At 39.8% G+C, this 24,744-nt stretch overlaps 1 protein-coding gene across 2 annotated transcripts in view; it reads right to left on the reverse strand.

The window, feature by feature from the left end:
• TMEM132C (transmembrane protein 132C) overlaps window positions 1-24,744 on the reverse strand; it is a 180,917-nt gene that overhangs the window by 70,474 nt on the left and 85,699 nt on the right. The window contains exon 3 of one of the 2 annotated variants that reach the window (XM_071763112.1): window positions 5,418-5,564. The exons of the other annotated variant lie outside the window; for it this stretch is intronic. Within the exon in view, the coding sequence (XP_071619213.1) occupies window positions 5,418-5,564 (147 nt within the window). The remainder of the gene's footprint in view (window positions 1-5,417; window positions 5,565-24,744) is intronic. 2 annotated transcript variants of the gene reach the window in all.

Genomic DNA, 24,744 nt, shown 5'->3' on the forward strand with positions numbered 1-24,744 from the left:
AAGACAGAGACTATCCTTTTGATTTAGTATCTTCCACAACACTTGTGCAGACTCTGTTGTTTGCTTTATCCATTAGGAAGCAAGTATTTAAGCTGATGACAAATTAAACATAAATTTCTATTGAAACAATTGACGGATAATAGTGTTGTTATTTATTTGGATTGTGGTAAATCCAACACTTCAGCTACAGATTAGGGTCTCACAGTGGTAGGTGCTACATGAAAACAGACTGACATCTGTTGTTGCCATGACAATTGCTATAGTTATCTCAAATTTGATCCTTCTGAACTTGTATTACTGAAAGTACTGAAAAGAAAGGGCCCTTCAGACTCAGTGAGAGTCCTTGTCCATGAGGATTCCCACAGAATTTGCTTTTCCTCCATGCAAGTGAGGGTTGGCCATTAAGTCAAAACCACTCAGGATTCATCATGTTCAACAAGTTGTCCTGCTCCCACAAGTACCCAGTGTGAGTCAGGGGTAAGAAACAAAGATTCCCTCTCCAGACAGTTTGTGCAGACACTTGCTCAGACGCTGTGGCCGAGAGAGAGAGACAACAGCAACAGAGCATCCACCTCCTTCCTGCTGGCAGCCTCCTCCTGCAAGAGATGCCAAAGCCGTCCTTCATCCTTCCTCCCTGCCCAGCTCAGGGCTTTGATAAACACTCCTGACATTCAAAGCAACAAAAGAGGAGCCATATGAAAGGCTCCTTAGGGAAGCAACCTTTTAACCCCAGTCTTCTGTGCCCTAGAAAAGATATTGTTACAGGGCACAGCTGGCTGATCCTCCACCATATGTGCAGATGTCAAGGGAATCTTTGGCACCTACTCCCTGTGCTGGAGACATCTGTGCCTTAATTTGACCTGAAGCTGGCAGCCTAACATAAAGAGAAACCTTAAAATGCAAAGAGAACAGGCAGAGATAAATTATTTAGGTAATTAGATGAGAAAGGGTGGAGGGAAAGGATCTTGAAAGTAGATAAAAGCTTAGCTCTATTCCTGATACTGTTATTGACAGTCACATACATGCATTCCCATGTGTCATTTTAAGCAGACAGATGCACATCACAAGAATCACCCACCTTGGGAGCTCTGAGAATTGCACTGGCAATTTGCCAGCAGTCTAAAAGACTGCACCTGATTCACACCAAAATATGCACGATGCTTGAGATTGAATCCTCTGGAGGCCAGAGTGCTTGTTCACATATGAATGGAAGTTGGTTTTGTTTTGGGGTTTAATGACAAATTAAATCCACTGCTGCTGTCTTCCTCCCAGAGTATCTCTACAGTTTGTACAAATCATTTCTGCAGACACAGATGTGACCTGAAGACCTGCTTCTGGAGCTTCTAGATGAGTCATGGAATGTGCAATCTCAGCTCAGATCCTGTCTCAGTTATCAGTCATCAGAATAAACTACTGTAATGAAAAAATCCTGACCCATGAGCAACAAAATTCCAGGCCCTTGTGAAAACCATGTCCCCTGCTCAGACTGCAAGGTTTTGAGGTCAGCAGGCAACACTGCCACTCTGCTGAGCTCTGCAAACCACTCTGACCCAAAACTGTGCCAGGGGAAGATGACCCACATTCTAAAGAAATTAATTGCATCCACCCAGTGTGCAAATACTCTGTATCCACAGCTGGGGCACAGACTGCTTGTCTTCAGGTATAGGGAGGCACACCCACTGCATGGCTAAAAGTTTTTCAAGTTTGAGACATACTGCTTGTATCTACTTTATTCCCAACAGAATTCACACCCTGGCCAACTCTCAGCAGCATATGGTGCTGCCAGAAAGAGGAGTGACCTGTGCAGAATTTTAAGGCTTTGTTGCTTTCCTCCATGCCCTGATGATGTGAAATACAACCTGGTAACATCATTAGCTGTTTCCATGTGAATGCAATGATACTTGGAGAGTGTTAAAAAAAGAACCAAACCATAGCCCCCAAAAATGTGTGTGCATGTGGTGAGGGGGAATAAGTGATTGTGACTCAGACTGCAACATAAACATAACATCTGGAAGCACTCTTCTCCAGTCTGCCTCTTTATCAGACAGATGGCTGGAGAGCTGTAAGCCCATGGGCCTCTCAAAAGGTTCAAGGCCAAGAGGATAAAGTGCTACATCACAGCAGTTTTCCATTATGTCAGTTTTTTTTAATGTCTCTTCTTCCACACTCTACCCAGCTGACAGAAATCAAAAGCACTGGGTGACTCCATCCCTCCACAAACAAAATACAACATCCACAGGCAGAAACATCAGCCCAAGAATGGAATGAAAGTGGCTTGTTCCACCCACTTTGAAGGAGCAAGGTCCAGATTAGTCCCAGTCACTGCTGCTTAGTTCTTGACACCGCAGTTAGATGATGCTCTGGCTTTGGCTTAAGAACTTCCCCTAACCCTCTTTGCTCCTACCCTTAATCCATCTTTCTGATCCCTACAGCTGGTGGGGTATGCTATAAAATGAATTTTAAAAAAAATAAAATAAAAAAATAAGCTGTTGAAAATTCCTCAGGTTAAAAATAACCCTTGATCTGTGTTGGGACAGTTCTTATACCCTGTGGTGGCAATCCAGAAGAAAGTACCCAGCAAACATGAGCTCTTTTCACTGAAGCTGTTCTCAGGGTGGATGTGGTACATTATAAATCAACCACACAAGCCTTAGGCTGGAATCAGAGACAAGAATAAGATATGGAAACGGTTGTTATAATAATAAAAAATCTTTCTTCCCCTGTGCTTGAGGAGACATTTCAAATCCAGCAGCTTTCCTTCAGAAACAATAAGGGAAAACAAGTGACCAAGCAGTAGTCAAAGACTTGTTTTTACTTATCAACACTGTTGTTATCCTCATCAATAGCTACTCAAATCTCAGCCCAAATTGCATTATGAAGCACACAAACAAGGCTAATTTCAAGCTGCTTTCAGTTACAGTTATAGTGGTAAAATCTCTCTGAATAAATCAGGAAGCTACAGCTCTTGGCTTTAGAAGCAGAAATTCAAAGAGAACAAAAGTTACTTAAAAAAGTAAAAAGGTGTGATGTACTTAAATTCTCTGAATGTAATGCTAAAAGATTAGCAATGTGAGCTATTGAATATATGTCTCCTGCTTTTTTATCATTCATATAATGTGAAAGGTGAATTAGCTGCTAAGTGTTTTTGTACCCACATATAAACTGCTTGTTTCAAAGTGCTTACAAAGTAACTAGACCTATACTCTAATGACAGCAGAAACATGCAAGAAAAGCAAAGCAAAAAAAAATTACTAGTTTATAGAATCTGAGCACTTGTTTCCAGGGATATTAAGGGGAAAGAGTGCAGTGGTTCTCCATGGTGCATCAGGGAGATTACAGACTGAATGAGAGCTCCCAGAGCAAGGCCAGAGTTTCCTGTTCATGTGCTTAACAACTCAACACCTTGGTGTCCCCATTATGACCAGGACGAAGCCTGGGTGCAGTTTATCTGTCTACCACAAAATAGTAGGAGGCAGAGCTCCAACGTACTGAAAATCCATCATGAATTTAGTAATATCTGACTTATTTCACAACCAACTGGGGACATATGACAGTACAAGGAGAGTGTCAGATTACTCCTGTTGAGGAGTAGGAATAAGGCACGACTGTAGAAGAGGCTTTTTTCTCCTTTCCTGCTAGCTGGTTCTCTGAGCTATGCTAGAAATAGCTGGTCATGCAAAATAAAATAACATACCAGGATTTCCTGACAAGCTGTGGGAGTGCTCATAAAGGTTTCAAGAACAACAAACTTCCATTTACTTGTTTTTCAGAAGTTCTCTTGCAAGACAGTTGAAAACACCTCTCTGCTTACGTTACCAACATCTTTGTGAGCAGGATGAGTTTTCTGTGAGATGAACCCGGGTTAATTCTGGAGCTCCAGAACAGGACCTCACATCTACACTGACTCTGCTACCAAACCTCATATCACCCAGCTGAACTGCACAGCTAAACTAGCCTGAAAAAAACCTGCTAGCAGCACAGAAAGATCCCATTAGGGACTTGCAATTCTCAACCAAATTAAATTAGCTTAATAGAATACTTGTGCTCTGTGCAGAGGACTCCAAGTGATGCTTAGAGGCTCAGTAGCTGCAATGCCCACTATATGGCATGTTTGCCCACTAGGATCTCAGTAAACACACACCCAGGGTTCCCTATTCAGCTCTTCCTTGTACACAAACATTTCATTCAAACCTACGTTTGTCCCGCTTTCAGAAGACAGTGACTGTTTATCTCCACAAATAAAAGAGACGTCATTAATTAAGACACAGATTTTTATTTGCATAATTAGTGTTAAAAATATTTTTATGGGCTAATTAGAGTTTACGCAAATTGGATTGGGAAGACTCAATTTGGGGCTTGATAACCTGACTGTTCCAGTTCCACAGTTGCAAATATGCTCAGTTCCATGTAGTTCTAAAGCCACATGTTCTCTTTCAAACTGTTTTACTTTTTACTTCTGGTAAACTTGAATCATATATATACAGATAGATTATAATTTTTTTTGCTTTACCTTTAGCTGTGCTCCTCCTCCCCCCCCAAACTCTCCACTGAAAATCTCACAAATTGCAAGGATATCAAGTGTAAATACATTAAATCAGTGAGCTGCTTGTGACAAGAAAAATTTCCACCTTTTACAGAAGTTTAATATTTTCTAGGCACTCTGACTGAGCACAGAATACAAAAGGCAGAATACAAGTGTTAACACCTGCTCAGGTTTTCTGTGCCTGAAGATAGTAGAATCTGACTGCATGGGAAAGCAATAACCCACCCAGCATCCACCAAAGATTTGATGATACTGCTCCATGAGGCCAGGTTTGAGGCTAATAATAAGCACAGAGCTAGGGAGGCATCACTCAGATCTGTACAATGAAAATGCTCTGCATGGACCAATGTACAGCAGTGGTGGGAGAATTTGTTAAGATTATATCCAGCAAGAATAAAATAATTTCCACTGCAAGGTTTGAAGTATCCTGTACAGATGCTTGAAAGTTACAGTGACTCACTGTGGAAGAATTCATTGCTTGCTTGATGAAACAACCACAGAGACTGTGATATGTTCACAGAAACAAGGTCAAAACTATCACGCCAAAAATTTATTAAAATTTTTTTAATAAAAACTTAAAATTAAGGATATTCATATTCATGCCAAAACGACAATCCTGCAACCTCCTCCCCCCACATTAGGTCTATTCTATTCATTTTTAAAATTTAAACTGATGAATTTTATTACCTGGAAACTGAGATGCCCTGTTATAGATCAGCAGATGGTACCATAGTTAACATAAGTGTCTCCAGATTTCCAGGCTACAGGTTTAATGGCTATGGGTAGTGGTAATATGAGCCCTAAGTCTTTCAACCAATGAATGTTATCGTGGATTTAAATTAGTTTAATGTGCCAAGAATATGAGGTTTCATACCTGTTCCTTGAACTTGGTGCTATCCTCTGACAAATAACTGCTGTAGTCGAATGCTTTCCACCATTCCCCACCTCTTGGTTCACATTCCACTGATGGGGGTCACTTGTCTTTGCACTGAGAATGTTCACACCTTTCTTCACTTTTGCCCTGTTGGAAACAGCAATTGTAACAAGTTTACAAGAGAGGCAGGCAGGATTGTGATCTTCCAAATGCAGCTCAGGCAGAGAAATCTCAATGTATCTGTATTAATTTGGTGATGCTATCAGCAGTAACTGCAGTGAGGGTTAATTAAACAGAACACTTGGTAGAATAGGACCATTTGTATAAAGAACTCCCAGCAAAGATGCTATCTGGGTGCAGAAAATTTAACTGATGATCTTCCATCCTATTACAGAACATCAGGAATGAGAAATACAGATACTTATACAACCTTTCTCTTCGAAAGACACTGAAGGACAAAATTCCACCAGCCCACTGGACTCACACAAGACCAGGAGTAAGTGGGGAACAGGAAGAGAGTTTGACGTACATGCCTCTGAGAAGGATAATTATGAATGGTTGAGAGTACTTGTTGTGTCAGTGCAGTTTTTCAGCTGTCAGACAAAAGATAATTTAAGGCATAAAAAGAGAAAACATTTCTTTTCCTCAGTATAAAGGTGTAAGTGCTTAATTCTCTCATTTGTAACACGAAACATCAGGGAGCTTCACAGATTCCTGTCGTGCTCTGGTAACACTTGCACAAACCTGATGCATCTCTAATGCCTGCAGTTGAATTATTCAGAAATGAAAACAGAAAAAGCAAAGGAAAATCAAATCTGCCACTGAAGATTCCTTAAAGGTTTAAGCCCTGTTAGGTTCTCCAGCATATTCTATTTTGAATACATGAACAATGCATAAATATTGCATTAATGAACCACTACCACCAATCTTGAACTCTGTATCAATACATCAGTATGGTTTGGGCAGTATGGATTTTAGGAGATGTTTGGATGTACTTTAGGATACTGCTATTTAGCAGCAGGAGAGAAGTAAAACCTGATTATTTAGCTACTTTGTTCAGCTGTTCCTTGAGATGGGCTCTGAAATGGCCCAACATCAGTCAAAGTGAGGTTTCTCATGTTTGGATTTTCAAAAGAATTACAACTCTGTCAGCAGCTGGAAATTGCTCTTTGTACCACGTAGCTTGACACAGTCAATACCTGGGCTCCTGTTAATTAGGACAGACATTTTGTATGGCCAAGGTTAGTGCTAAAACACATTGCCAGAGGATGAAAGACCACGGCTACAATGCCATTTTGTTAATTAACTACAGTATGGGCATTAAGTTGAGTGGTTTTCACATATGCCATTATATAAAGCCCATTAACAAAAAAAAATTCCATCCCAGGGTAAAGTAGGTTATGTTTAGTGAGAAAAATCAATGTTGTGATTGCACTTAGCACTGGAATTAGGGTATGAACACCCAGAAGATTGAACTTTCTAAATAAATATGCAGAAGCACAACTTGCAACTCTTCCTCTAAAAAGGGCATTGAGTTTTATATAACAAGGTCAATGGATGAATCAGAATTAAGTCAGACAGTACTGAGCCCCATACATTTTTAAATACAATCTGTATGCGTTTGCTAAAAATGTTTTCACTTAAATTTTTATTTACTTAGTGTTTGAGTGCTAGACAGGAAAAGTCTACTTAATTCCTTACCACAGATTTGTTGACCTTGTTGTGTGCTTCTCATTAAATATTAATTTTTTAAATCAACAGTGCCAACTTTGTGCATAAAGATTTGGAAGTTATACTACCTCAATAAACCCTGGGATCAAGGACCTGGAGACCAAATTGCTTGACAGTCTTCTGCATTTACCTGCCTAAACTCTACATTATATATACATTTACTGTGTTTATTTAAGGAAGGCAGGTAAGGCAATAAATAAAGACGACAACAGCTGAAGTACAGCTGAAGTACTTAGCACAGGGTTCCTCACTCCACTAGAAAATTTTCCTCTTTGCCATGTCTGTTTATTCATGATTAGATGGTTGCCCTCACACAGAGGCAATTCTGCACAGCTCTGGAAACTGTGAATATCCACCAGCCATAAATTGTCAGCTTAGAATTCCACCCCAAGTGAAACCTAAATCTTCCTCTCCAACATTATTCTGGACAATTACTGTATTTATTGGGGGGGTCACTAAATTTCCTCTCTTACTTTGACTATGTGCTCTCCATAGTAGTTGCAGCTAAACCAAGGCTCCAAGACTGCTGCCCAGTAAAAAAAAAAAATTACTCTTTCTTTTTTCTGGATCTAAACACAGACTTTGCTAAGCAAGACATATACCTATGCACAAAACCTATGGGCAGCAGCTCATTTATTTGAGTTTGATTGTCTATGTGCTGAAAGTTAAGTACAGTTTTTGATGTTTTGACAAAAGCAGACCTAGGAATGGAAAGATGAAAGAAACACCATAATTAAGAACAGTGCAGAATAACAGAGATCTGCTTCAGTCCCACACTGGATCCAGGACTCCAACTGAATGGGGTTTTGAAGCTTTAAGAACACATGGTAGCCAGAAGAATAAAAGGGTTTCTTACTGGAACTTCTACGGTTATTAGTTCACAGCACAGGAAATCTCTGCCTCAGCTTTGTCTTAAAATAACTCTCTTTAAATATCTCAAATGGAGAATTAAACCATTTTGCTAGCATGCAGAGCAAGCAGAATCCCAAAGACAATACAGCAGCTTATCTAGAAATCATTACTTACTTTTTGTCAAGATTAAGTGAAAATATATACTCACACAATCTCACAGCAAATACATCTGTGTAAAGGTACAACTTCTAAGCAAACATTTTATTCCCATATTGAAGCTTTTAGTTGTACGCAAAGATTTCCATGTTTCCATTTCCTAATGTGGCAAACTTAGAAGTGACATTTCTAATTAAGACATTCTCATCAACTACAGATGCAAATCTACTGTCCTCAAATCACAGGAAATTTCAGCAGTATTTGCACATAATACTATAATGGTGATAAAGTATCTGAAAGGCCACTGAATCAGCAACAGCCAAAGCTGAAGAGATAACATATGAGTTAAGGAACTCAAATTATAGTTTCCTATTTAAAAGTAAATTTTAATCTTGCATAACAGCTCTGGCCATGGCAGAGTTCAGTCACTTGCAGCAATGCTAGAGAGAGGCAGACTGCTGAGTACTACACAGAGTTTATGATATTGCTGACGAATGCTAATCTTAGAGAGCATCACCTCTCTTATTCCAGAGAAAGTCCTCCTCAAAGCACAGATCCAAGCAGGGCTGCATTGCCTGGGTGTGCTGTGATACAGACAGATAATCTGCCAGCAAAGGAAGACCCTGAAGTCACAGGTAGGCTGAAGCTGAGAAGGAGCCCCTGGCTGTACAACTCCCTGGCACTCACACCCTGCCAACTTCCTGGCAAGAGAAGTTGGGAAAGTTTCCCAATGGCTGCTTACGAGAAAAGGCTGCACTGAAGAATAAAAGCTAAATCAATACTAAATTCCCCCAATCAATGAGCTCCATAATATTTGGGAAAGTATTCCAGACGCTAAACCTTCTGGTTCCTGTTAGACCTTTTTTTTTTTTTTTTTCAGATGGTTATACTTAGCTCTGCATCTTCTGTGCTCCTCATCAATGCCAGGCTATTCTGGTTGTGCTGTTCTTTGATCTGGTTTCAGATCAGTGACCACTGCTTTGTACAGTCTCTTCAGCTCACATCTGTTGTCCAAGCTGCTGTGCTGGAAGCCTTTACTTTAGGAAGTATTTGAAACAGAAATATTAGAGACAGATGCAGGTTCAGTCTAAGAGGAGGGATCGGCTCCTCTCTAAGGCAGTGCCTGTGCCATGCTGCATCTCACCACGAATTCCACCCGTAAATCCCCTTCTGTTTGTATTTGTCAAGTTGGTGTTTCAACTTAACAAATACTGACCCCTTTTGGTCAGTCTTCTCTGGATCCTCGATGTTCCCTGAAGTTTCTTACTAATCCCCCCTTAGTTGCCCAGACTACTGGAAGTCTTGGACATTCCTGACTGTAAAGGTCCCAGGGTAAGAAGTTCTTTTCCTGGATCTCCTGAAACCCACGGAACCTCTCTGGTGGCTTCTTTCTGGGCTTCACTTTACTGCACATCTCTTACATCCCTCAGTTCTGCCAAAAAAATTTCAGCTTCTTCCTGCCATGATTTAACTTCTCTCCTTTCCTTCTTTGTTCCCAGAGTAAATCAGGAGATTAAAGCTAGCTGCAGAAACCCATAAAACCCAGGCGGGAGACTAACCACAGCAATCAAGCAAGATTTGTATTATTAAGTACATCTTTTTCCTTTCATCTTTCAATGTGGAATGAGTTGCTAGATCTCACCATGCTCTGACTGAACAGGACAAAACAAGAGTCATTAAAAGAATCATTCTTGGCCGCAGTTGAGAAGCCAAAAGCAGAACAGAAGAATACAACCTCAGCAGCCTCAGCCTTTCAAATATCCTCCTTTAATACATGGAGAGAATAAGTACAACTAAGCAGCTACAGCTCTGCTTCAAAAATATGAAGGATCAGGAATCAGGTCCAGGTTTCCTGTGTGACTCCCCACAAGCTGTAGAAGTCCTCCTTGCCTCCATCCTACCCTAGGAAGCAGATTTCCAGCAGTGCTTGGCCTGACCTCCTCTTTGCTATAGAGGTTCTCATTCAGAAGCCATATGCACAGGTAAGCAGCAAGAGAGCCCAGCCTCAACTGAGAAATTTAGGTACTAAATGTATTAGGCAATAAATTATTAACAATAGTAGTATTTGTATCCAAATAAGAAGGGCCACCCATGCAAGAATTTTGTTTTCTTTGATTACTATATCTACATGGGCTAAGCATTAACAAAAGTGAAGATCTTGCTCCTCAGAGCATCCTTCTCCTTCATGCATTTCTTTTCTGCTGCAGAAGGCCTTCAGGAAACAGCTTTTGTAGAAAATAGTAAACACACTTAAAAATGTCAAAACAACTAATCTCTAGGTACTTAGTTGTTGCTCTTTGCTCTTCTCCTTTTCCTTTCACTTCTTAGAATGCTGGGCTATTTGAAACAACTTTAAAAAATGTTAAAACACACAAACAAAAGAACTATTTTCCTTTGCAATTGAAGTAACCAAATCCTTAAGAATCTCCAAACTCCAATACTTAAGCTTTTTGTACATAGGTGTAAATATGTGAGCAGCTGAGGCAGATTTCAGTATTTCTGAACTCTCCTCTGTCATCAGAGTTGTACTAAATTCAGCGGCACATTTTGCTGCATATTCACTGTCCATCAAAATTATATAAATTCCTTCTTTTGCCAGTGGGGAAACCTGGGATCTGAAATTGCTTAGGGGCTGTTATTTTGTAATGTTTCTTATGTAAGTGAAATTCCCTGAGACACCAGGAAAACCAGCTGGCTTTTATTTCAATGGGAATAGGTGCTTCATAACCCTCAGGCAGCTTTGAAGGGATCAGCTCACGAGATTGATGCTGTTAGCTGTATTCTATATTTTTACCCAAAAAAGAAATCCATTATGCTTGGGATGTACCAGTGACAGTGTTCTTTGGTTTGGGCTGATTTCTGTGATTAACTCTTTGTTAGCATTACTGGTCCTCTTGAGGTGTCAGGTGAGCCATTATTGATTTTAAAAGAAAAGAAAAAAGGTGCTATCTTTGAAGCTTGGATACCAGTACTTAAGGGACAGTCATTTAACATCCTAATATATCTCATGGTAAAACTGCTTTCTCCAGCACTGAATGTTAAACACTAGTTAAGGGACTAGAGCAAAGACAGGAGGGGAAAAAAAAAATCTATATTTTTACATATAATATGTATTTAAAAGCAGGAGGGAACTACACAACACAGGGAATCCAGACTTGTCTTCCAAGCTGATTTTACAACCTGCTAACATTCTGCCTCCAGCAAAGATAAACACTGTAAAGTCCTGACATTCACAGAAGCTGTCACAGAGCTGCTACTGCATTTAACTCCAGCTTCTCCTGCCTTTAGAGAAACATTTCAGCCTGTATATTATTGAGAGGTTCTCTAATCCACTGGGTGGCTGTAGTATTTCAACCCACAGCAGGCTCATAGGAGCTCAAAACATAAGGGAGATCTTGCAAAGGCTGCCAGAAGCTCTATTTGCCCTCTGCCTTGGCTAATTGCACTTATGGGGTGGGCCACTCAGGTGGCAAACCGACTGTTACTGAGTTCAAAGTATCACCAGCAGTGACAAGAGAGGAGACAAGATGGTCCAAGAGTGGAAGAAAGAAATCTTGAATCAAAAAATCCCAGTCCTGCACAGATCTTCTCTTTCTTTCCTCCCTAATCTTTAACTTCAAAACTTTTTCTTTGGACAGAGCAGTTGTCACAAACTCCCATAATTTTACATGAATTACTGCACAGTTTAGATATGGCTTTTTTTTTTTTTTTTAAGCTTTAGGTCCCAGAGTACTTTGGGAGGAATTTTCACTGCTATTAAGAACAGGGAAGAGGTAGCACAGAAGAATATGTGTTTTAAATAACAAGAACCTTGTATTTATTCTTTTTGTAATCTTTAATATTTTTGTAACACTTGAGTTTGGCATCCCTAAATAGAAAAATCCATTCCTATTAGGAAGGATGGAACCACCCTTGTGATCTGTCCATGTAAGGTACAGAAAAATCATCCTCTCCTCAGAGTTTACAGTATCAGTATTAATAATCCATGGATGGGAAAATATTAGGAACACAAAACTGCAAAGAGCAAGATGGCTCTTTCCAAACCCCTTTTCATTTCCTGTTGCCTGTTACTCAGAGAATCAGCAAAGAAATGTGATTTCACAAGAAATACAAGGGAAGCACTTACTGAGAAGACTGAAGTCTTACAGTGTCTGAGAGCTCTTTAAAGCACTGCTGCACTCCTCATCCTAAGCATTTAGATGCTTCATATTAAGTGACATGGGGACGGCCTGAGTTTTCAGTTTTCTTAGGACTTACTCACCCTTTCCATTTCCTTAAAGAGTGAATGGGTAAAAAGGCTCCTGTTATAATTTAAAAATCAAAATAACCAAGGGGTACAAGTCAAAAATCCATTTAATGGACTCTGCAAAGAACTGAAAGAAGCTGATGGATAATCACATGTGGGAAAAGTCCCTGAAAAGTCTTTCCTACAGGATCAGTATCTGAGTGAACACTCATACATAATTCCCTGTAACAGGAAACAATGGACACCATGCAATCTGCTCTGCTATTTGTTGAAAAAAGAGACAGAGATCGGTGTTGAGTAAACAAAAAACCTACCAGGGTCAATTCAGAGTGCAGACCCGGATGCATATGACAGACACAAGATCACTGCCTCCACAGATCCGTTTTACAGGACCAGAGACACCTTTTAGACTAGTAACCACCTTCAGATTATATTCCCTACTACACACAGTTTCTATTATAAAAAAAAAATCTCTTAAACTGCCTATTTGTGACATTACCCCATCTGGCAGAGCGATAGCAGTGCTGAGAAAAATATTTACTGTTTGCAGTGGTTATTAGGATTACTATTTAGACCCCAAGTGACTTTCTGGAGTAATCTCCCTGTGCAGTCCCTTTGTGGCTTTAATCTGATCCACACTCCCCTGAATGCAGTTTTGCCATCAGCCATGCAGATACAAGGGTTGTGCTTCCCTTAGAGAAATCCAATAGGGCTGAGATCAAGTGCTAGAAAGAGGAATGGGCAAGTGTCCTGAAAACATCAAAAATGAGGGGGGCTGTCCAGTCAAATAATTGTTTCAAATGTTACACACTCTACTAGATATTTGCACAAATGATGAAAAGACTGCTTAGCAGGTGGCTCATCCCTAAGGGTGCTACAATAGCACATGCTGCCATCCTTTAGCCCTACACACCTCTCCCTCTCACTTGGAAGTACAGAGCAGCACCAACCAGAGGCAAAGTTTTGGCACAGATGAGTGCCAAAACTGCAAGCAACAAAGCAAAAAGCCTGCTAAGAAAATAACTGTAGACTAAACCAAGAATTGCAGCAATATCTTTCCTTTATATCTTTCATACCTTGCCTCCAGTGTTTAGTAAAAGCTCTTGCTTTGCTCATGACCCTCACACATGTACATTGTCACTTTAAGGCAGACTAAAACTGCTGCTGTTCTTGATTTTGTTTCAGAACAAGCATACCTTGTGTTGGAATCAGGATGCAACAGTGCAATAGAAATGCTACAAAGATGGTCTTCAGGGATAGAGCAAACAGGACTGCTATCTTTTATATTTAGATTGAGTTTTAAACTAGTAAATGCTGGCAATAATCTGTACTCCAGCCTCCAAATCGGGTTCTTTCATGCTTTAAGTTTACCCAGCAATAGCAAAATTCTTGTTCCCTGAGGCAGTTGGTGGCAGTTTGTGTATTTAGGTACAGATCTGAACCCCCCGAGACTTCAGTAAGTCTGCAAAATTGCTCCTGCTGACCTCAAGGGCCCTGGATCAGATGCACAAAGCACACATGGGGTTCCATGGGGTCACCACCTGGGCTGCCAGAGCTGGTAGGCACAGTCAGCAGTCAGGGCATGTGATGGAGAAAGCAATGCTATTAAATTACGGATGGGATGGAGCTCAGGGAGTTCAAGTAATGTAGAAAACTACCATCATCCTCCTGCAGCTTCTTTTGTAATTTAAACAAGCATTTCTCCTTTTTTCTAGAAGTGACTCAGTAAAGAGACAAACAAATTTTCAAAACCTGGCAGGTTTTACCTTGTATGTGGATGTGTACACCTTGTGGATACCGAGTATTTCATACAGAGTTTTATAGTTTGTCTCCACTTCATCTTTTTTATGTCTGTCCCTCCACATTTGATTTCCTCTGGCTTCATGTACCTCTGCATCTCTTCTTGCAATACTCTTTTTTCACTTCTCTCACATTTATTTTCACCTTCCTCTTTCATGTAGAATTTGACCTAGTAAACCAGCCAAGTCTCCACTAAGTTACAGTTCTAATTCCAACCCACTCATCCCTGCTCATGCTCAGCTTCATTGCAAGAACACCCAGAATCCAGTCCTAGATATTCAGCTTCCTATTTGTTTAACCTCAGTTTGCAGCTGTGTCACATGACAGTGCAAAGGCATCTGTTTGGGTTGTTTTGGGTTTTTTTTATATCTTGTCCTTCAAAAGAAATGTAATGCCAAAAAAACATTGACACCATTGTTTTCAAGAAGCATTCAACTCATGGTCAAATTCACCACTCCTGCCAGATGATAAAAACTTGGACAGTTAGTGGTCCTCTTTAGACAGGGAAGTTTTCATATCCAAAAGCATTTGATAAATTCACTAAAAGTCTTCTCTCAGCTCCTAGACAATTCCTTAATGAAGAAACTCTGTCTCCACCTTCTGATGATGCCTGCTCTCCCTCTCAATCGTTACCTGTTCAGGACACCCTGTTTCTGGATTTGGGGTATATTGCCAGAAAGCTGATTTGTCTTGGCTGGCTCTGAATAGCCTTGAGTAATGTATCCCAACAAAGGGAGACCCTTTAAGTCTTTCCACATTAGGTAAGTCGTGTCCTGTTCCTATTATAAAAAAAAAACACAACAAAACAGGAATATTGTCTGTAAGAGAAATGAGCCTGCCCAGCTGTACTCTTGCTGCATCAGAGGATCAGGTACAAGAGCCCTGGCAGCAATGCAGTTGGAAGTTGCTTTTCCTTTTGTACATTTGGTTTGTTTTACTCCAGGCTCAAGTCTCTCATTGTACTGACACTGACTGCTGCAGAGCACCTCAACCAATCCTGCCCACAGAGGGCTGGCAAAGGCATCTCTAACACTAATTACAGACTAGCAAAGAAAAGGCTTTTCCTGTAGAAACTCAGCAGCAAGAAAGGAAGGAAATTGGAATAAAAATAAAAGCATGACTGGGCACTTTTTTAAAGAAGGCAGTGTTTGCCCCTTTCCAAAGGCTGGCAAATTTTTGTGTGCAGACAGGGTTGCTTTAGAAGCACCTGGGCAGATGTCTCTGTGCATCAGAAACCACAAGGCTTCTGTTTATTGCTGTACAGGCACAGGATCAGGCTTTACACCTTTAATTTGCCTGGCACATTTAGGTCATTGATCCTATCTCAGCTACCATTGCTGAACATGCTCAGGGGTAACAGCTCCCTTGAGCTATCATCAGCCACTTCAGCAGGACCTTTTGAGGACCTTTGTTGATGGTTTTTTTGGGTTTTTGGTATTTTTTTTGGAGGCTGAGCCTGCACTCGGGGACAACTGGGGACTCTTCAAAAGAGTCTTGAAGTTTTGAGAGGTCAACAAACTGCTGAGCTCCTTTGACATACTGCAGGAACAAGTAGGAAGATTCTGGGATGCATCAAAAGAAAACCTTGTGGATATCCACAAGGCTGACCATGGCTGTCAATGAAAGCCACGGGCAAGAGCTTGTCCCTGGCTGCAGATATTAAGGTTGTGATACACTGAAAACAAGAAAAAGCACCCAAAAGATAAAACAGATCAATAGATCTCTCACTGTGTTTATTCCTTCTCTTATGTAAGGCTTACAAACAAATATAAATCACATTCCTTTTATCATCTCCTGGGGAGTCATTTTTTCTCCCTTGGTGACTCTCCCCAAAAGTCATTTCAATGCATCCAACTGCAGCCAGCTACTAACTGCAGGGAGGAAAATCATTTTGTTTCAGCTTCATGCAGGAGGAATGCAGTAGACCTAAATAGCATATGACAGAGCAAAACACAAGCACCTGATTTAGGGTTGCGCAAGCTTCAGCAGCAAAAAAGGATTTGCTTTCTGAAAAATGCTGAAGCAGCTACTCCCAATACCATCTGCATCAGAGTAACAATACTGAAATGGAAATGCTGCATAAACAAGCTCATGCACCTGATTCATATGCTTCAGATGCTCAGGAGTGGCAAAGCTGCTCAATCTTTTTTTGGGGGGGCCAAAGACAAGCAGTGTTGGCTTCTCTGGTCCATTTCTATGCTATTCTGCAGAGTGCTTTTAGAAAAACTTGGTCCTCCACTTGTTATAGTAACAACAAGGCTGTCATTGTGATGGATGTTTTAGCACTGGCCCTTATCTACTAGAAAGTGGATGAGGTTGCCCAGCAGCCATGGAGGGCAGTGTTACTGGATTTGCACATTCCATATGCCAGCCTCTTCAATGCCTCAGCAAACCTCTGCTGGTTTCCAAAGCCATTCATAGCCTTATTTGCAAGGCCTTTGCTAAAAGCACTAAGAGTTAGGGGGTATACAACAAGCAAGGATATGGAGAAATGACAGGTATAGACAGGAATATGAATACACTACAGAAGAGGCCATTATTCTATGTACTGAGGAAAAATGTTTCTGCTCCTTACAAAAGGGAGGATTTATCATCCCCTGATCAGAGGTGACAAAGTTAGAATGTTAATGCTAGGAAAACACAGGGAAGGCATGAAGAAGGCTGCGAGGAATATCACTTTGATTTTATCAGCCAATCATGTAATTATACATTTATTTCTAAGTAAGCAGCAGACACTTTTACATGCAGAATATCCCAGGGGGGAGAGAAATGACCCCATCTCACATCTTCATACAAAATTCCACACATATTTCAGCCGAGAAAGACATCAACCTTCTCCATCTCCTGTTCTTTAGGCTCATGCTACTGACTTCAAAAGGGACAAGACTGGGCATAGGTACTGAGTCTTCTCTCAGTGCCAGAAGTTTCATGCATAATGCAGAGCCCGCTCTGCTGCTGCCTTGCTGTGGATGATGATCAGGTCAGGCCATCAGTACCTACGTTACCTCAAAATTCTAGCACTTCCTTCCATCTATCACTGCATATTCTACTGGGTGAAATTGCAGCTGGGGATGCTTATTAACCCTTAGCAATGTCTGCCTTGTCAGAAATCATCACATAAAGGTAATTATAATACTCCTACAGCAAAGCCAGCTCATAGGCACCCACTCTGCTTTTATGCTCAGGTCAATGTAAATGCAACCACAGCTGTGTGAGCATGATCCCAGCAAACACAGAGGTGATGGGAAAACCCAAAAGAGACTGGAGATTATACCATACCATTATTCTAAGCAGAAACAGCAAAATCAAGAGAAAAGCCAGAAATTCTGCTATGCTGTCAAACTAATACGTTATTGGAGAGTTTATGCACCAAAAGGGTTTGAAAGGGAAAAATTCACACCATAAATTTCTGAAAGAATCCTGAGTTTGCTTGGCTCAAACTACTTAAGATCCCAGCATTACCCATTTGCACAAAGACCTGAAAATTAATCACAATCCCACAAATCTGCTGTTTCTGCCATCAGCAGGTAAGTGGGTGTTAATTTTCAGCACCTAGAACTAATGGGCTGAATAAATATTAACAGCTGCATTCCATGGAACAAAGATGCCACACAGTTAATATGCAGAAAGTGCTCCAGCCTTGCAATAAACCAACATTGCTATACTGGAACACCAAACTAGCTCCAGTACTACAGTGGTCCACAAGATCATTTGTGACTTTTTATGTTGTATGCTGAGAGGCCATTTACTCCCTTTTTATATTATAAAGTCATCCTTCCAGCATATGCAAAAGTAGCAAAAAACCAAACCAAACCAGACTATTTCAAATGTTTAGTTATTGTTACCGAAAAGTAGTGAGGAAAAGTATCAAAAATATCTCTCAGGATTAATTCTGGATTAAGAATCTAAATTCAGGACAACCTCCCTACCATCAAATTCATATATCTATGATATATTGCAGCGGTGGAGTGCAGGATTGGCTTCTTCATCTGCCAGCTGAAATACAGCTGCTATAGTATGCTTTTACTTGTTACCTAATTTACTCTTTCACTACCAACCTGCTTTCTCAATCCCATTTTACTAATTTTTTAGGAATTTTGCCCTCCTAGTCCCGTTATATTGATTTTCAAAACGATTTTGCTGCAAGTGATTCAGAAAACAAACATCCCTCCTACCATCTGCTTCTACATCTTCCCTCCCTTCAAAATGATGACTTTCCACATTGACCCAAAAAGCCTCTTCAGTACTTTAGAATTTCTTTAAAATAGATGCTAATTTTTGCCTTTTCTAGCTGGAAGTCCCCAGTTTTCTGTTTGCATGGGTGGCATTTGGAAGACCAGTGACCTATTTTTTTTATTTTTTATTTATACCTCTGCTACTCACAAAGCATAAGACCCCAAGATAAAGGCATCTTCCCCAGTGCATGCTGGATCCTCTGCTGGGTAATGATGTTTGTCTAAGGCTTCTGGTAAAAAGAAGGGCTGTGAGCTGAGCTGCACTAATACCAAGGGTAATGTGAGGTTCAGCAAGGTAATAAATCCATCACATGAATGGTAGTGGGGAGATTTTCTGTTTAGTGATAAGCAGGGAGTTTAAAACTGGGAGGTTATGAAACCATTACTGGATGGGAGAGGGTTTGAAATGAACAAAATTGTTGTATCTACAGGTTTTTACTATGATTTTTACAAATGAAGTTGAGTGAGGAAAGAAAAACAGGGGAATAGTATTTTTATTCCCTTAGCTGAACATTAGCAGTATACCTTAAACATTAGGATTTGCCCTCTATATGTGTGTTAAATGAAGCTTCAAAGCAGCAGTAAATAATGTCAACCTTACAAAAATATGATGTCACCTTGCAGAGGCAGAACAAAGCATGTGAGCTGATCTGTGCCTTCTTTATTGTGATTTCCATATGACAATGAAAAGCTTGCTTGCACAGACAAGGCTGAGACCTGCAGGCATGTAGTCTGAAAAATAATGCCACCTTTTCAATTTGCAATCTGAACAAATTTCATGTAGAAGCTATTGATGGAAAACGAACATAAAACCTCACATTTCTACTTTTTCCAGGGTAGAACTGCACTTTAAGTCACAGGCTTTATTAACAGAATAAGTGCATTTGTCTCTTGCAGGCCTGAAAAATAAAGCACTGAGAAGCAACATATGGAATATGCCTTGGGCAAGAGATTTTCTTCTGGTATTGCTGTTTTACTAGGAAAAATGAACCCATGGTATGAGTGCACATGTTCCAGTAAAGTGTTTCACAGGGGGTGGCCTCAAATAGAGGCACCCAAAACGACAGACATTTTAATAGTATTTCTAATCTGGACTGTTCAAAACACACACCTATTTGATTATTCCCATATACTACTAAGCATCAGGAGCTTGTGTTTATACCATACATGTCTGGGGTACCTTATGGAGAGCAGTTATAGCATCAGCAAAACATCTTGTGAACTGCAAAGTATAAAAGAATTTCTATTCTATAAAGGTCTAGACACCTAAAAAAATTTGGCATAAACTCTAGATTCTACTGGTACATATCACTCTGAAAAGACATGTGCAGTTCTTCTGAACCTGAAGCAGAAATATAATAATTAAATGGAAGAGACAATGAGGAAGAAAATTAAACAAGGCAAGTTGGGATTAATGTCCTGTTCCCTTCCAAGAATCCAGGTAATGAATCTGATTTTATACTTCATGTTTTCAACAATGTCTGCAGAGATACAGTAATGGAATGTCCATTAACGTGGTGTAAGATTGACACATTCTCATAAAATGCTTTGTGATTGCATAAATAGCATTGAACAAGGAAAAATCAAGAGCAGACAGCACATATAACATGTCCATAGACACATTTTTTTCTATTCAGCAGGAAGCAGCAATGCAAGCAGAGAATTGGAGGGTACATTAAAAGGCATTTCTGCATTTCAGCACTTCTGTCTTACTTGAAGGTGCTTTGATAAATCAAATTCATATAAATAAAAAGGTGAGGGAATAAAGTACAGGCAATCCTTGGTGCTGATGCTGACTTTTCATTGCAAAGGTTCTAACTCAACATGGTCCATTTTAATAGTATTTCTCTATGATTACTAAAGTTGTAGCACTTGCGGGTAGGAAAAGCACTTCTGTTAATGTCCCAATGCCTTCTAGCACTGTTTTGTAGAGGGCAAGCAGCTCAAAAGACTGAACTACTTACCCAAGGTCACACACTGACAAAATTGAAAGTAACGGAACAGAATGCCCAACACCTGATTTCCTCTCACACGTGTCTTGTACCCCATGAAATCTCATATTATGGAGTTCCTGGTTTGTATTTTGAGTTGTGAGTCTGTCCATTTACAGCAGGAAATATTTCCTCTTTACTGGAGTCTCCGAGCAAAGGGCAAAGAGCAAATAAATCACAGAGTTAAAGCAAGACCACTTCACTTCACCTGTGAAATGCCTGGCTGAGATACTATTTATAAAACCTCAAGCTTCCCTTCATCAGACTCCGCAGAGGCATTTCCCAAATCAACTGGGCAATCCCAGACACAAACAAATCATGAAAGCTGAGCTTTCTGATAGCTCTATCAGTCCTGAATATTTACTTATTTTTTGTTACAATAGACATTGACACAGTAATTTTCTTATTTTTTAAGTTGATCAGTTTATAAAGGTGTCAGTCCTTCATGACACCCACAGTAATTTTTATAAAATGGAAATTTTATGAAATTTCTTTAGCATGTCAATGTCAAGTATTTTGTAAACATAGATGTATGATGTGGCATTTCCAAAAAAGCCTTGGAAACTGTATGACCCCTCTCCTTCCCAGGATGGGATAAGCTTAATGAATGGCACAGAATTGCACTGGAAAAAGCCTTTAACTCACCTAGAGTGAAATCCACTCCCTTCCACACCACCAGCCAGAATCCTATTCACCATTTAAATCTTTAAAATAGGATTAGGGGGTTTAGTAGCACAGAAGCTTTACATTTTCCATCTAGTTTCTTAATGATTTTTTGCATTAATGGGAGCAAACATTACAGGCAGGCACATAACCTTCCCAACAGGGCTGTGTTGAGGCAGAAAGTTCCAACCACACAGAATTCATGATGCCCTCAAAGTTGAGCAGCAAAATGTTATTTGCTTTTGTGCTGGGACAGGATTTGAACTGAGATACCCAGAAGTGAAAACTAAGTGAGGAATTTTTCCTACTTTTGCATTAGTATAAGAGGTTTTCTAGCTTGTTGGGTTTGAGTTCGTATTCAGTCTTGAACAGCTTAATATATCATGTCTTTTAAATAGAGCAACAGTTCCTGACAGGCTCAGCAACCCAGATCACAGAAACAAAGGTATTTAAGAGAGAAAAAGGAACATCCCACATTTAATTAGCTGCTACTTATTCCTTTTAATAAGCAAGTGCATGAAAATGAAAACTGGAAGTTATCCCATCATCATAAACCAAGTTACTCTCATATACCTTGCTACAGCAAAATTTACCCACTGTATGTCTTTGGCATTTTATGCATGCATGTGGGCAGACTTTTATCTAAGGATCTGAACACAGTGTGCAAGCATTAGCTAATTAAATCCCTTTCAACTCCTATAATATCAGAAGCACTTAGAAGAGAGATAAAGGTAGGGTTAAACCACAGAACCAGGGCTTAGGAGATCTATGTATCAAACAGAGCTCTACCACAGGCTGCCTGCACAACCTCTGCACTTTTCCTATACATCAGTTCCATCACAGCATTTTTTTTTCAGCTCTCATAGTGCGGTTTTTTATTCTGTAGTATTATATGCCCAGAGGCACAAGTCAAAATTGAAACACTTGACAAACTGGTAGGAGGAGAAATTTCTACCAGCACATCGAGGAGACAATTCCAATAGGGAGTGCTGCCCCAAATGTATCAGCTTGCTGGCATGACACCAAACCTGAAAAATGTTAGGAAATACCCTTTTAGGAGTCAAAATATAATTACAAATTAGTATCTCCAACTTGCATTTCACTGAACATGAGACATCAAAAAAAAGAAGACAAAAAGGAGGCATGAAAGAACGGGACAACGAGGAATGGAAGGAGCCTATCCTACTTCTCTTTAACTTCATGGAATATTTGAGAAGAAAGAAGAATAAATGCAAGCTGAGCAAATATTCTCCAAAACAGGCATACACCTGCCTCTCATTAGAGATCCTGGGAGATACAAGTAAGCATCTGTCAGGATAACCAGACCCTATGAAAAAGTAGGGACATAAAATCCCAGATCACTTCAGAGAAGTAGTAAAAACAATATGGAAAATTTATAACGATTCAGGGTAATTGTTCAAAGAACTGCTTCAAGGACTCTTATGAGGCTTGTAAAGGCTTTTCAACTGAATAAAAGATACACCCTTTTTAAGAGGGGGTAATTTAAAGCACCATTCAGCACTGCTTTGCAGGAAAATAGCATAACTGATAATTGTCTTGTTGCTTGCTGAACTAATGTAAATTTAAAGAGAAACCATTCCTGTTAATAACGTATTATTGCAGTTATTGTTTTCCTAAAACATTTTTAAGCAGAAAATACCTTCATATCTTTAAAATTCAACGCTTAAATGCTAAAAAAAAAAAAAAATAGTTTGCATGTTCTAGACTGACAACTTCACCTGGGTGCAAGAAGACATCTGATGTCTCAAGCTATGACATTTCCAGAGCTTTATGCACTAAAAGCTCAGCATCTGTGCTGATCAGAGTACTGCAACGACAGCATAACTTGGCATGTTTGTACTTCAGGGATGCTCAGCTGTGATCAAACAGGTCAGAGTAGCTTTGTAGTCCGAGCTGAGGACCATGAATGATGCTGTCCATTCCTTTCTCTACTATTTACTCACCTTGCAACCAACTTGTTTAACTTTTATGCTCATTGGTCTGCCCTTTAAGTAGAACAGGAATTAGCGTAACTTTAAATATGATAGAAGAGCACTGCTGAGACTTAGAAGAATACATTTACTTTTTAATTGAAAGTTACTATAATGCTGTCTAAAAAAAAAAAAAAAAAAAAAAAAAGAAAATTAACTTTGTTTGCAGGGAATCCAGCCCATTCTCAGTTCTGCTGAATTCTTGGAAACTGTATTACCCCACGGAATAGTAGTTTTACAGGTCTATTTTATGGGTTATATTAAATATTTCCTAACTTCAGGAGAATTAAATTTAAGATATTATTTTTCCCTTGAAAGAATTAATTTCCTTCAGAGTACTTCCTTAGTCTATTCAATTATTTCAGAATTTCTCTGTTATTAACAATGCAAAGCTCCTTTTTTTTTTTTTTAATTGTAAGAGAATCAGGCCAGGTGTCTGCCTTTATCCAATGTCTTGCTTCAATATATGAATAAGTCAATATCAGCAGAAACCAGCACAGCTTTTTACTATTTTTACTACTAGTATTTACTAGTACAAGAAGTACTAGTAAATATTGTAGGGTAAAATATCCCCTACCAGGAAGGAACATCAACATTACAGATACAGTGGGTCTTTTACAGCATGTTTATTTGCAATAATAAGGTTGTTATGTTCACTTGTTTATGCCTCCTCTGAATTTTCAGAAGTTACTGCTGGAAAATCTTAAAGCCAAAACTGGAATTGCAATCATCAAACCTTGTCATTGATAGTTCACAGAAATAGAGCGAACCTATAAATTATAACAGCTTAAATCAAGCTCAGGCCATGAATAGCATTATAAAATACAATAATAGTCTTTGGCCAAAAGGGTCAGTGTGCTGCAAATTAGGTGGCAAGGTGAGAACATATTTTGGTGAGTTTGACAGCATCCTTGAGCAAGGACCACAAATGATGCCCTGGGAGTGTTACAGGTAGGGTCTGTTGCCAGGTTTGGAAATAGGCACTATGGATACCAAAATTATCTGGGTGGAGATTCCCCAGGGAAACTGAAGCAGCCTTTGCCTCTCCAAGCTACTGGCATGGTCTTGGCTGTGCAGTTAAATCTTCACCAGGGATGCAGCCCAGATGCACTGGTTTGCTCTTTCCAGTATAATGGGAAACAAAACCCTGCCATTTTTCTGCTGCAAAGTGAGGCTTTTATGTGCTGGAAATGTTTTAGTCTGAACTACTTCAAATAAAAAAAAAAAACAAACAAGAGAGCCAGAGTGAAGACACTGGGTTTGTTAAATCTTTATAGGTACATTAAAATTCTATTGACAGTAAGAGAGGCCAAAAAAGAAAAAAAAATCAAGATGGGTATGTAGTAGCCAACAGTCAGTGCACTGCAGCTGGAAAACAAGAAAGGGTCAGAATTATTTGCAAACTTTGCTAATAATTCCTGGTCTGATTTAACTTGCTGCTCTACTTTTTATACTAATTGGCTAAAGGAAAGATGATGCATTAAGATAGACAGTTGTATAGAGAACCACAGGTCCTCAGGTGTCGCCGATAATGAACTGGGAGCTTAGGCCCAGCTGTGCCCAATAATTAGGGCCTGCCCCAGCCGGAAATGGGCGGGGCTGAAGGGCAAAATAAAAGGCATGCTCCCAGAAGCAGAAGAGATGAAGATGCCTGAGGAGAGG

The sequence above is a fragment of the Heliangelus exortis genome, chromosome 19 (assembly GCF_036169615.1).
Source record: "Heliangelus exortis chromosome 19, bHelExo1.hap1, whole genome shotgun sequence".
NCBI lineage: Eukaryota > Metazoa > Chordata > Aves > Apodiformes > Trochilidae > Heliangelus > Heliangelus exortis.